The sequence below is a fragment of the Uloborus diversus genome, chromosome 6, assembly GCF_026930045.1.
Source record: "Uloborus diversus isolate 005 chromosome 6, Udiv.v.3.1, whole genome shotgun sequence".
NCBI lineage: Eukaryota > Metazoa > Arthropoda > Arachnida > Araneae > Uloboridae > Uloborus > Uloborus diversus.
Genome location: NC_072736.1, coordinates 48,290,305 through 48,304,996, shown reverse-complemented (window position 1 = coordinate 48,304,996; position 14,692 = coordinate 48,290,305). Strand labels below are relative to the sequence as shown.

Here is a 14,692-nt window from a genome sequence, read left to right as displayed (position 1 = left end):
AAATTATATTAAAAAAAAAACCATAGTGATTTGTTTGATTAAAAACAAATTTAAAGGCATACGGTACTTTCGATAACGCGAATTACTTGAATCTGATCACTTTCCCATTTTGTTTCTTTTTAGCAAAGTTGTATCATTGATCTCGTTTTACATAATGCGCAACCAGAAAAGTTTCTTCTCCACTCCCGGACTTACTTGATGCAGCTGCTATTAAAATATTTCCCGCTTCTCCCTATCGAACGGCGGGATAGTGGTACAGCGCCTCCTTCCGGAGAATGTTGTCCGGCCTCAACCCTCTGACACCTCACCGGCCTTACTTAGAATCCGGCTAGTCATTCAAGGACTAGGAGATCTAGTGCATTCCTGACGTTTCAATTGCTGTGAAAAATTGACTCATTTATTTAGATATCAAGAATTGCAGTTGAAAAAAATCAACTAAACGACTTGATGACGTGACCTTGCATTAGGGCCATTAGAAGGCCTTTTTGCTTATTTTAATTTGTGGTTCTTTTAAGGTTGGTCATTGGTTTGTACCGGCCGCATGGTTTTCTCGCGTAATGCGCGCGTGTGGTACAGTTGGATGTCGATGTGCCTTCCGCGTACTTTGGTGCAAAGGTTCTCTGGTACTCTTCGGCAGTGGCAATGGTCCACACATCAAAACATATCAACTTTGAGGAAAAAGTTAGAGACACAAACTTTTCTTCTTTGCTTGGTGTTATCCTTTCTGGGATTCGCACAAATATGCAGAGCAAATATCAACCCCGGTAAGTGCTAACAATTTTTTATATGTTTGTTTGCTAGCTTATAATAATAATAATAATAATAATAATAATAATTTTAAAGAATGATTATTGATTGAAATTCGTTTAACAAAATACAGAAATATTTTTTTAAATAATTTCTATCAGTTGACAAAAAAAATTTTTTTTAAACAATTGAATGAAGTTAAAATTGTGAATGTGTCATGTTTCAAATGAGCGGAATGATTACAAATAATTGTATTAGTTTTCCGTTTTTTTTTTTTTTTTTTCAAATTATAACTATATATTACGATTTTGCAAATGCAACTACGCAAGTATTTTACTTTTTAGTTCTCCCTTAATTTTTTTTAGTCCTTTTTTCCCCATTTGCTATTCTTTTTTTTTCAACTCACGTTTTTTATGCTTTTGTTTATTTGATCTATATTTGAAAAAAATGTTCAGTTATTATAATTAAATAAGTATACTTTATTTTAAAGACTTAGTGAGTAAGAAAGGGATAAAAAATGCATTGGAAATTTTATCTGTCGCTTTAAAATAAATATTTTTTGTCTGAGCATATGTTTAACTAATTCAAATTTATTAAAATCGAGGTTCGAGAAATCTGATTACACACTGAAAACGTGTTCCTGTCACAATTGTACTGATGTGTTACGTAACAAAAATGCATACGACAGGTACTGATAATTTGCATATTTAAAAAATAAAGTATATTATACATGCTTTAATATACGTCTCGTCACGTCATATGGATTATTTATATATCTTGACTAATAATAAAACTGAAAGTCTCTCTGTCTGGATAACTCTCTGTCCGGATCTCTGTCTGTCAGGATCTCTGGGACTCGCATAGCGCCTAGATCGTTCGGCCGATTTTCATGACATTTGGCACGGAATTAGTTTATTACATGGGGTGTTCACCTCGAAGCGATTTTTCGAAAATTCGTTTTTGTTATTTTTCTATTCCAATTTGCAGAAAGTTTTTCCTAGCAAATTATCGTAACGTCGAAGAGTAAATTACCAAATTATCATAACGTGGAACCGTAACATGGGAAAGCAAATGAACATAGCAAGTTAGCGATAAATTCATCATCCATTATTTGTAAATGTACAGGCGCACCAAATGACCTTTTAATTTTCTTCTACGGGCAAAACCGTGCGGGTACCACTAGTAACTACATATTTAGGAACTCAATTTTAAAAACTATGTTTCCTTTTCCATTTGCGATACATTATGTTTCTTTACAAAAAAAATGATTAAGATGTTTAATTTTTTGTGCGTATTAGGTGTGTCGATAAGAGGCGGGTTATTATTAGAGATGGCCTAAAATGTTATTCTAAAAATTTTTACACACGAGGTGGTTAGATGAATGAATTTTTTGAAGAAGTTGCCTGCCAACTCAGTAACATTATTCATTGCGCTAACACGAGGCAACTGAGTTGAATAAACTTTTCTTCCTAAAATTAAAGGGTAAATCGAAAAAAAAAAAATCATGACTCACATCATTGCAATGGGCGATATTTATTCCAGCAAGTGCTCCACAACGCATTTAAAACTGAACTAGGTCACTCGTGGGTAGAGCAAAAGCTTGGGGATTCTCTCTTAGCTGGCTCAAAACATCAGGATGAAAATGATAGCAGCAGATGCGCCTGGTGTGCTTGACGTGATCCTGGTGATTCCCTCACTTTTCTACCTGGTTACACTTTCTGGTAACAGACCGTTCTAAAATCCATTCAATTAAATTGTCTCGTGTGAAGGAGACCTAAATCTCAAAAAGCAATTTAGAGAAGACGAGAAACACCTCACCCCAATCATATGCTACATTTAAACTTGTAGTGTTACTAACCGATCGCACAATATTGATTTTAGCTATTTATACCATAATTAAAATGTTCACTTTTGAATCAGTTTTAGGTTTCTAAGTATTTTCGGAAGATTTATAAATAGATGAATATTTTTTTGCCCAATTTTGAATACATTTTTTAAAACATTCTAAACTTATTAGGCCAGTGCCGATACCTCTGAAAATGGTAAAAAGTTAAAAAACATTAGAACAGGGTGAATCCGATTAGAAAAGTAAGAAAATGTAATAAAATTAATAGGAAAAATAGTTTACGGGAGATCTGAGTTTGGGAAGGTGGAAGAAGAGGGGTTAAGAGGGAAAATGGTTTATCACAATTTGCGGCAAAACTAGTTGTCTTTTCGAAAAAAAAGTAAATGACAAATTTGTTGGTAATGAAAAGAACTACAACTTCTGTATTAAAATAACCTCAAAATCCATGCGAAAAATTCAAAAAAACAACTTTTTGGTTTTTTTATTTTTATTTCCCATAAAAAGCGATTTTTTTCACGAAACTTTGAGAAACGTTACTAATTTATGTCTCAAATACACAGTTTTTTTTATTTATTTTTTTTTCTTTCCATTTTTGATTTAATAAAAAAAAGTACTGTTATTTTCAATCAAAAAATCTCAGGTCAAAATATCTTACTTTTTTTAAAAAATTGGATCGTGATTTTTTCGTTGGAATCTCTACTTTCTGATGGTATAACATAATATATACAATAGTATGAGAAAATTTTACACAAAACAAAAAATCACGAAAAAGTACGAATTTGAAAAAAAAAAAAACATTAATACGTAAAATTTTAAGCCATTTATTAAAATTTACGCTTTAATTACCAAAAAAATATAAGTCTCCATGTTAAAATGCTCAGTTAAAAAATTAAAAATCTATGGAACATAGAGATGGCAAAAAACACGCGCAAAAAATTAACACAAGTCGACATACTAGCAGTATGATAATGCGCATTTACTGCAACTAAATCACGAACATTTCTCAAACGAACTGTAATGTTTTTATCGAAATTATTTTGTGTGTTTTGTTTTTGAATATGCTGTAATTTGTTTTGTGTTACCTCTTGTATTGCTATTTCGAACCGATCGTTTTTTTTTCTCTTGAAATATTAAAAAAAAAAAAAATCATTGCAAAAAAAAAACAAACAAAAACATGAGATTGGAAATAAAATGCGAGAGCGTCTTTATTTATTCATTTTCCTCCTTTGATTTTCTCTGTCTTGAAGTACGAAACGTAGCTATTGCAGTCTCATCTTTATATTGACTTTGACAAGTTCGATGAATTAAAGCTAATGTTAAATTATCAATTTTTTTGTGTTTATTGGCTGCACTTCTCTTCATGGTGACGTCAAAGCATTAGTCGCTCAGCGATGTTTGCTGTTCTATATGTGAGGAAAACGTTTTTACTTGAATGATCTGTAGAACAGTGTAGCCTTCAGAAAATGTTTCGTACAGAAGAGGGAAATGGTCTAGAAAGGTCTGGGCCTTACTACCTGCTGATTATTTCGTAGCAACTGCTAAGATCGTTCCAGCAATGAACAACATCATTTATAAACATACACGTGCAGGTTACTTAAAGTAAATCGTGACGAATTTACTTATTTAAAATAAAATTTTGGAATCTACATAGTAAGGAAAATACTACGTGTATTTTAAGTTGAATCAATCAGCTATAAAATAAAAGTATTATTATCTTCTTTCATAAATAGTATGGTTAAAGTAACATAACCTAAAAAAAATTAATGATGCAGAAAAAATGGTTGTTTTCTAATCAAAAATTTCATTCATACTTTTCTTTTTAATACACTCGAACATTGAATATGTGAAGCTGTACAAAATTACAATACAAGAGATATTACATTACAAATTACAGCATAATCAAAAATAAAACCCGGTGAATGATTTCGATAAAAACATTATAGTTCGTTTGAGAAATGTTTCTGTTTAATTGCAGTAAAAGTGCATTATCGTACTGCTTGTATGTCGACTTTTTATTACTATTTTCGCGTTTTTTGCAATCTCTATATTTCGCGGATTTTCAAGTTTTTAATTTAGCAATTTAACATGGAAATTTACATTTTTTGAGTAATTAATGCGTAAATTATAGTAAATAGCTTAAAACTTTACGCAATGATGTGTTTATATATATATATATATATATATATATATATATATATATATATTCGTACTTTTTTGTGTTTTTTCATTTTCTGCAAAATTCTCCTATACTATTTTATATATTTTTAATAGCGTCAGAAAGTAGAGATTCCAACGAAAAAAACAAACTCCGAATTTTTTAAAAATCAGTTATTTTGACATGATATTTTTTGATTGAAAATTACAATGCTTTTTCTTTTATTAAATCAAAAATAGAAAAAAAATAAATATTTGTAATCAAAAAAAAAAATCAGTGTATTTGAAACATAAAAAGGTAACTTTTCTCAAAGTTTCGTGAAAAAAATCGTTTTGTTTTATGGGAGATAAAAATAAAATGGTTTTTTGAATTTTGCGCATGGATTTTGAGATCATGTAAAAAATGGCATATGCAAAAGTTGTAGTTCTTTTTATTACCAACAACTTTGTTATTTACTTCTTTTCGATAGGACTGGTAGTTTTCCCGCAAATTGTGATAAACCGATTTCCCCCCTTAACCCCCCCCTTCTCCCCCCTTCCCGAACTCAGATCGCTAGTAAATTATTTTTCCTATTAATTTTATTATATTTTCTTACTTTTCGAATCGGTTTCATCATTTTCTAAATTTTTTTGGTCTCAAACATTATTGGCACAGGCCTATACGTAAAAAGTCAAGATATGATGTACGGTTATGCTGTTAGCAAAAATGCTATGTTGTAATATACACGTAAAAAATAATCTATCTTAAGAAAGCAAACAAGCATTAAAATTAAAATTGTGAGTCAAGTGTCATGAATTAGCTGCTCTAGTATATAGAAACGCTGCTGAAAATATTTATCTATTAAGCATAACAAGAAATGACTAAAAAAATTCAAAAATTTTGCAAGGATCTTTATGTAGAATAAAAAGATCTTTAAACTTCAAATGCAAGTATATTAATTCCAAAGTAGGCAAATACAGTAGAAAAAGAAAAATGATGCAAGGATGGATGGAAATGAATTCAAATTTGCTAAAGTTAACAGAAAAATAATTTATTATGAACACAAAATCTTTCTACAAGCGTATGGAGAAAACTTATGTGATTCTTCTATCCGTAGAAAGCTCATCTCCGTTAAACTCGATTTTCGTTGCCCTAAAAAAAGTGCTAAAATCATATTTGCTATGGAAAAGTGAACTTACTTGGGGAAAAATTGTGCTTAAACAAATTGTAAGTAGTTGGAGCAAGGTAAGAAATATTAAATTTCTTTTGAATATTAATTGAATTCAATTTGCTCATTTCTTGTTCTCAAATCATATTTATTGGATACTGACTAAAGATTCACAACTCTTTTTAAATGCAGGTAAAAATTTCTTCATTAGAATATTTCTTAACAAATCACGTATGTTATGGCATGTTTTACCTTTTAGGTATATTTTTTGATAAATCAATGTCTATAATTTAAAAATAAAATTAAAAAAAAGCAGTCATAATATTTGGAGAAGTACCAGTAAAGTATTTCATCGAATTGCCTAGCGTAAACTTTTAAACATCCTGCCCAAATTATTGGAGCATAATTTCCACTCGAGGTGCTGGATGTATATAAAAACACTTTCATGGTGTGGATACTGTACAGGTATGAGCAGAGAGTATGAACATACATATATATATATATATATATATATATATATATATATATTATTAAAACGTATTTTCTAAAACAAGTTATGACAAGATTTTTTTTTTCATTTAAATGTATAGAAAACATTTTGTTCTTGGTGATACACATATTGATTCTTCAGCAATCAATCAGTTTTTATTGGTTAAAACGGACGAAAGTAATAAAAAATGCAAAATATTTTATCATCCGCAGATTGAAAAAAAACTGCGTCTCAGGAGTAAAATGATTTGAAGGAAAAAAAACTATTTGGGAGGACTAATTTTTGATGAAGATTTCCTACTAAATTTCATTTAGATCAAAATGGTACGGCACGAAAATTTGTTGATTTTTCATGGAATGACGCTGTATAGCACAGGAGTTTTCATCCTTTTTTGCTCCGCACCCCCTTTTGATCACTGACGGGATGACCCCCAATAACGTGCCCCCTTTTGATCACTGACTGCTCATGTGACACCCCCCCCCCGGTCCCCCTTCCGTCAATACGAGGGCACAGACAGAATCTGAAACTGAAGCTAGTTGGGATAACAGAAGCCGATTATTAAATTAAAAGATTGATAATGTCGAAAACAAATTTAATGTGACCACGCATAACTTTGTTTTCAGTATAGTATTATTGGAACATAGGAAATAAAAGAACTGAATGCAAATACTGAAATTTAAAAAGCTGCAGAAGAACATGTGAAAGTTGTTTTTAAAACTATTGAAAATCATTTTGCCATGCTGGCAAAAAACTGTAAAGAGTATTTTTTTTTTGATGACGACAGACTGATAGCAAGTTACGAGTGGGTTAGAGTTCCACTTCATAAAATTTCTGAAAGACTTTCCATTGATAAGGAAGAAACATTCATAGTCTTTACGACAAGTGGCGAAACCAAAAGACAATTTAACAAATAGTCACTGTTTGAATTTTGATCAGGAGTAGAGGATTCTTTTTCCGCACTAAAACAAGGCATTTCTATTACCATTTCGCATTCTATTACCATTTTCACTATCCTGCCTTTGTGAAACTAGATTTTCTGCTGTGTGTTCTTTGAAAACAAAATATATATCTCGGCCAACTATAGAAACATAACTGAGAGTGGCTATTTCTAATATTAAGCCTTCCTTCGAAAAGTTTTGTTCTTCACGACAGGGCCAAGGAGTTCACTAATAATTACGAGATTTCTTTTTAATTTGGTATGTTTTTATTAAGTAAGTTTTGACTCAGAAGTTGTTTGCTTTAATACGATTATTATTAAATATGTTAAATTGCATTTTCTTTGCTATTTGTATGTCTGCTTTTCCTTTCAGTTAGTTAATCAATTCTTTTAAATAATATTTTCTCTTTATATATTTTTGCTCTTCCCTCCTCGAGTGTGCTCGAGCCCTCCCTAGGGGGATCGCCTATAGGTTGAGAATCTCTGCGGTAGCCAGATTGAACGAACATCCTCAGTGAGAGAGAAAAGCTCAAAATTTATCTTAAGTGTAAACTTTTTACACCGACTATGTTAATAGAAACCTTTTGTGTTTCAGTTTACAGGTTTCAAATTTGTTTCAGGGTCATTTCATATAAAATCAACAATGTTCTTAAATTTTCTTCATCATCATTTTTTATCTTGATGAAATTTAGTAGGTATTCTGTATCAATATTATGTAATCCCATACATTTTATTGAGATAAAGTTTTTTTTTCTTTTTTGCTCCGGCGGAAGAGTAAAATTTGGCATTTTAATCCTGTTTCGTTCATTTAAACCATAAAAAACTAATTGGTTGCTAAATAATTTAAATATCTAAAAGATTGCTATATTTTTTAGGCATTTAAATGAAAAAACCCCTACTTTTGCCCGATAAATTTTTTGAGAGAATAGAGTTTTATGGAACATTTCATTAAAAATTAAAATTAATTTTACAAAAGTTTCTGACGTTAAGGTGAAAAATGGAGGTCATTTTCAATATCAGCATACCAAAAACTATAAAGATCTGCAAAATTTTAATTTGTGTTTTTCAAAAAATTCAAATTCGCAAGTTTTTTTTTTTTTTTTTTATAGATGCATACAAAACACTATACTTAGTATTTAAACGAACTATACAAGTAAAAAACTATATAAATGTTAATTTTTTACGTACGCATTTTTTAAGCGTCGTCGGGTGTTAATTTGAAATTTTAACAATTACTGTGTAAAGCTTTTAATGTATAAAAGTGTCTTTTAACTTATTTTTCGAACTTTTTTCTCCTTTTTTAAGCAGTCTAAACTAAATTTATACATTTATCTTTCCGAAAAAATTGTATCACGTAACATCTTTCAACAGAGCAAATCTAAACTACGCGCAAAAAAATATTTAAAATCAAACCTTCAGACACCGCTATTGCAATATACATTTTTAAACTTGTAAAGTTGCGATTTTTACCCTTCCCACTTTAACCTTCCGGATCTATAGAGATTTCAATTTCTAATACTTTTCTTCTAATTTTTTCCTTCTGAGCGATGTCGAAAATATTCTTCAGTTTTACAGGCGACATCGATTGCTTTCAAGTAATTTATCATTCTGTCACGAAATCGTGGAAGAACCGTGTTCTACTTGTTATTAGCACAGTTTCCTCGCATTCACCGGCACAGTTATTGTTATTACGGCAACAATGTTTTGTGATATGAAGCTTATTCATTTGTGTTAAAGAAAAACAAGATATTTACGTACAATTAATTCATTTAAAATTTCAAATCTTAGTTTCTTGACCTATGTATCAGTCATTTAGGGTAGTTTTAAACCATGTGAGGTAAATTTGCATCATTTTTTATTGCATCATTATTGCTTTTTTTTATTTGACTTCAAAATTAACCGTACGAGGTTCAATTTTCTACTTTGATGGGTAGGTTTTAGTATTCGTTCTTTGTTTAAATATATTTTCTAAATAAGTTGGCAGTTCATTCTGCAATCTAGCGGATTCAAACCTCTCTTATTAGCTTAACTTCCTTCGCACATCGTGGATGTCCAGCTTTGTAAGATTTAGAGTGGTGAGACAGGACGGCGCTGAAAGTCTTGCATCCAACGGTAAAAGGAATGACTTGGTAGACAGTGACAATCCAGAGGAGATAGGTTTGCAGACATAGACGGACATGCACCAGTTTTAATAGTAAATATTACTTGAATATTTTTTACTCAATGCCGTAAATTAATAGCTGAGAATGCATTCATTCAAGAAGAATAGTATTTCAAATGCCTGACATAAAACAACTAAAGTATAACGTTTTACGGTAAAATTCTTACATTACGGTTATGGTTCGTTACAAATTGTGGGCATTATCTTTAGCTTAATTTAATGCTTTTATGTGCATATAACTTACATTTTATCATCAGAGATACGAAATTTTTAAACTCAGTCATTAAATAAACAGTGCTTTTATTTAAAAGGATCGCAACAAGCAATGACGATAAAATAAAGATGTAACTTTTCTGAATATTCATGAAGTTATGATTATTTAAAAAAAATCTAGTTTTGCTAAAATGAATATTGTGTTACCTTAATTAATGAAGCTTTTTTTCTTTTTAATTTTCTGTTATACTCTCTTTTACGAATACTACGTCCCACAGGTGTAGAACTGATGATATAATCCAATAATTCTGCGGCAACTGTTTTAAAGCTATTCTTGAATGTGATGGATTTTATAATGCTGAAATTTTTTGTCCTGCATTGCAAAGCTCTATTTATTATTTAAAAAAATTCGTAGACAAGTTATAATGCTACAGAATAAAATGGCGATTTTTATGTTTAGTTTCGTTCATATTGAGTGATACAATAGTAATAGAGTTGTACAAAAGCTAACGGATTTATTCATCTGAAAATAGTTAATCCTGAAGATAATCATACAAGCTTTTATTACAGCGAAAAAAAACGTTACGAAATTGCATCTAAGGGCACTGTTGATCAAAATGGCCCCATTTGCGTAGTATAAACCAGCGGTAGGCAATCCGACGCTAGCGATCGATCGGTCGATCTCCGGCTTGTTGTCGGTCGATCGCGACATCATTCAGGGCCATGTTTTTGTCAGAGAAAAAAATGCGTATTATTGACAAACAATTAGGCTTAATTTCTTACTCAAAAGTTATTTGAATATTTTCGGAACTTTTTATAATTGCTGGAATTGCCACAATTTTGAAGTTTCCAAAAAAAAAAATTCTTAAAATTTGTTTTTCAAAAATGTCCACCAAAATTTTAATGGATTTACAGATAAAAGCTTAGTACAGATGTTTTATAAATTCTTGAAGCATGAAGACATTGTTTTCTACGGGATTTTAACAGTGGCACAGTGAAGGAGAGGATACTCCCCCCACTCCCCCGCTCACTCCCGAAGTCGATCTTAGTGTTCGTGTTACTTGGATCGGCAGTCAGTTAAGGTTGCCTATCGCTGGTATAAACCGTAGAGTGGATTGTTTCGGAGAACGCTGAACGATCATCGCTTATCATCTACCACAGACGCTATCGCATGAAATTTATTTAAAAATCACATCATATTTACAGAGCATTACTTCTCTCACCAATTTCATTTGACAAATTCACAGCATCAAATGATGGGAGACTCAGTCTCAATAAATAGTTTACCACTGCCAAGATATGTTTATCTGGATCATTTTTCATATGGAATTCGATATCCAGAAAGCCACTTGTTGAACTATTTTTTAAGAAACAATTTAGATAACTGCAAGAAAAATTGACATCCTGAAGCCATGTAATCTAATTCAAACACTGCAATTGCTGTGTTGCCCAATCTGATCCCCAGATTTGTGATTTTTTTCATATGGAATTTTGCTAAGATTAGTCTACATGGTAGACAGAAAGCTCTTTGTGTCTCTATTTATGAAGGAATAAATCCGGCAAGTCCAAGAAAAATACACCCTGAAGCAGTGAATAAAATCTCGAATATTTAGCAATGTATTCTGGACCAAACACTATAACATTGCTGTGTTAGGCAAGTAGATCTCCAAATCCAGCAATCTGCATTTTTTCCAATGGAATCTTCTGAAGATTTGTCTATCTGTAGACAGAAAAGCTTTTGGGCCTCTATTTATGAAAGAATAATTCTGGTAAGTCCAAAGAAAATTGACACCCTGAAGCAGCGGATAACTAATGTGCTCGAATAACGATGTAATCGGGGTCAATATCTGTGCCATTGTTGTATAGGCCAATGAGATCACCAGATCGAACCCCTTGTGATATTTCTTATGGAATTTTCTTAATATTAGTATTTACGTTGAACAGAAAGCTATTTGCGCCTCCATTTATGAAGGAATAATTCCGGTAAGTCGAAGGAAAATGCACCCTGAAGCAGCGGAAAATTAAAGTGCTCGTATCACTAACAACGTATTAACTACGATTAGTGTAATAGAAACTAGAAAACTACATAGAGGTTCGCCATGCAACCAGAACCGTGCGCAAAGAACATCTTTTAAAATCTAGCATAAGTGTCATTTCAATGTCTTTTGGTTTATTATCATAAAGCAATCTCAACGTCTACATGAGTGTTTCCATTTTGTCCCATTTAGTACGAATTACCCTGTATTAAGCAATGTCAATTTTATCTTTCAAAACTGCGCTACGTTCATTTATTTATTTTTTAATATATTAAACTCCCGAATATCCGCGAGACAACCAACAATCGGGAACATATATTTTCGCTAAAAATAGCAAAAACCACGGCAATGTTTTTTTTTTCCAAAAAATTGTAAAGTTAAACTTGTAGTTATTTTTGTTTTATTTATTGATTGATTGATTTTTTTTTTCATCTTACATGCGCTTGTTCTTTAAGGATATTTAGTTCTCTTATGTGAAAAATATAAAACATTTTTACTGCGCTGCATATATTGTCCACTGCAGAAAGTACTATATATCAATACAGCCATGATTTTTACCTCTGCTTTCCCTCAGTTTAGCCTTTTTGCGGCTTAACAGCGATTTTATCATTCGCGGCACTTGTACCACCCTATTCCGCTTAAGATCGGGTATTTACTGTACTATATTACTCACTTGTTTTAAAACTAAACAGACCAGCAGGATAATTTTGAACCATAATAATATTTCAATTTTAATAATTTCATAAAAATCAGTATTTGATTTTGGAAAAGTTTCATCAGTTTTAGACGATCGAGAGTAATAATGAGATAAAAATATAAATAAGACATTTTTAAATACAGGAATTGTAAATCAAGCTTACCTTGAATAACTGACGTATAAAATCGATCCTAAGAGCGTAAAGTAATTGATTATGAATTTACATGTGCATAGTGTGTGTATCTACAGCAAGAAATTATAAATTAATACAAAATTGCAACACATAGCTTTAACTATAATATCACTTCTAGTCTGCAGCATCATTATAGATTAGTCTGTAGTGATCTAGAAGTTACATAATATGTCTATAATCCTCCTGAAATCTGTTTAAACGCATCATCATCGCTGATTCTGAGATAGTAGTATATTATACTCGAGTTTAATACCATAGCCTGATCATATGATATATTTTGGTTCATTTTAGAAAGGATAATTTTGTTTAAAACATGAATGAATGACTATATTTAATGAATAGTATGCAGTCTTAAATTTGGCAGTGGTAACATTTTGAGAAGGTATTTTTTTATCCAAGAAAACGGAATTACATTACACTTAAACATAAAATTCACTTTATGAAGTTATTCTAACGAATACATTTTCTTTAATAATGACTTAAGTGTAAAAGCTTACAAAAAAATCTTAAACAAGACAACGGTCCCTGAATATCTGAATTTTTCGTGATAACGATTCAACTTTTCCTTAAACTCAAAAGTAATATTTTTGTCCTTAACCAAATTATTGACGTTGGAGGAAGCAGCTTTAATATTTGTGTACATAAAACACAGAATGTGCAATAAACACATTAAGTCGTAAAATGTTTCACAGGAAAAATTCTAAAACCATAACAAAGGTATCATAAAATAACAATGAAACGTGACGAAAAAAGAAACAACCATACGTGCAAGTTATGAATACTGAATACTTTATAAACCACGCAGTTTCACGCACTATTTTTCGGAATAAAGAAGTAGTATCTCGTACTACATCGTATAAAAAATGAAGTGCTGCGTAAAAAGTAGAAATATGAAACATTAAATATTCGTACAAAATTCGTTACAAGGTGTCTTTTTGCGTATTGCAATAAAACGTATCGACAGCTTAAGTATTTCAGTGAAAAAAAAAACAATCCCTTACTTAAAAAAAATGCATTTTGATCAGTCAAGTTAATATTATTTTTAGTTTCTTACAATAAAAAAAAATCGATGATAAAATAACACAAATGAAATATTTTCTAATAAATATGAAATGAAGTTAGGCTGTGATTTATAGTTTTAGATCATTAATATTTAGTTTAGAAAGAAAATGTTGAACTTGCTTTTTTTACGATTCAAAGTTCATTACATCTGTGAGGAATTTCAACATTGATTGATCTGAGTCATCAGAGAAATGTGATGTGGTATAAAATATTTTAATAAGCTCCAGGTTTGATCGTATTGAAAAAAACTTCGCATTTCTGATACATCAGGTGTAAGTCGAATGATTCGAGATCGATTGAGTGTGGTGAATTCTTGAACACAGTGTAGCATTTGTAAACCAAGAATTATTTCATTGAGGCACATTGTGAGCATCCTGGGTCAAAAATTTTGTAATTTTTTGCGTCAATGTTTGTAATATCTAAGAACCAGCGAACGGTCTAACGACGGTGTTTAAGAAAGATTGCTTTATATTTTAATTTTTACATTCGTCCTTGATGACACAGATCAAACAGTTCGTATATCCCCTTAAAAAACCTTTCGACCTTACTAACCGTTTGCACCATTGACAAATCCGACTACATGTAAGTAAAAAGAATAATAATTAAGCAGTCATAATATAGTTAACAGAACTGAAAACTTAAAACTACAAAATAAATTTTGTTTGTTTATGCGCGCGCGTGTTTGTGTGTGCTTGTGTGTGTGTGGTGTGTGTTTAATTCTCATTTAAAGCTAATTGCAGTTTCAAAAATTAAATTTTAATAATTTGTAAATTCAAAATATCAGTTACATTCTAGCTTTTACATTTATCAGCAATCCGAGCATCAATTAAATATTTTTTGATATGGTCTATTTCAGTTCTTTTATCAAAAAAAAATCTCAAAAAATAGCCATTGTGCTTAGAGAAGTTTTCAATTCAAAAAATATTATATAAGCAGAGCCGTGATTATTTCTGAAGAAGAAATACAATGCCCCGAGTGAGGATCGAACTCACGAGCGTTAAATTGCTG

At 31.0% G+C, this 14,692-nt stretch overlaps 1 protein-coding gene across 1 annotated transcript in view; it reads left to right on the top strand.

The window, feature by feature from the left end:
- Positions 1-580: 580 nt before the first annotated feature.
- LOC129224742 (protein turtle homolog B-like) overlaps positions 581-14,692 on the top strand; it is a 236,816-nt gene continuing 222,704 nt past the window's right edge. Inside the window, exon 1 of the mRNA XM_054859291.1 lies at positions 581-764. Coding sequence (XP_054715266.1) covers positions 581-764 — 184 coding nt within the window. The remainder of the gene's footprint in view (positions 765-14,692) is intronic.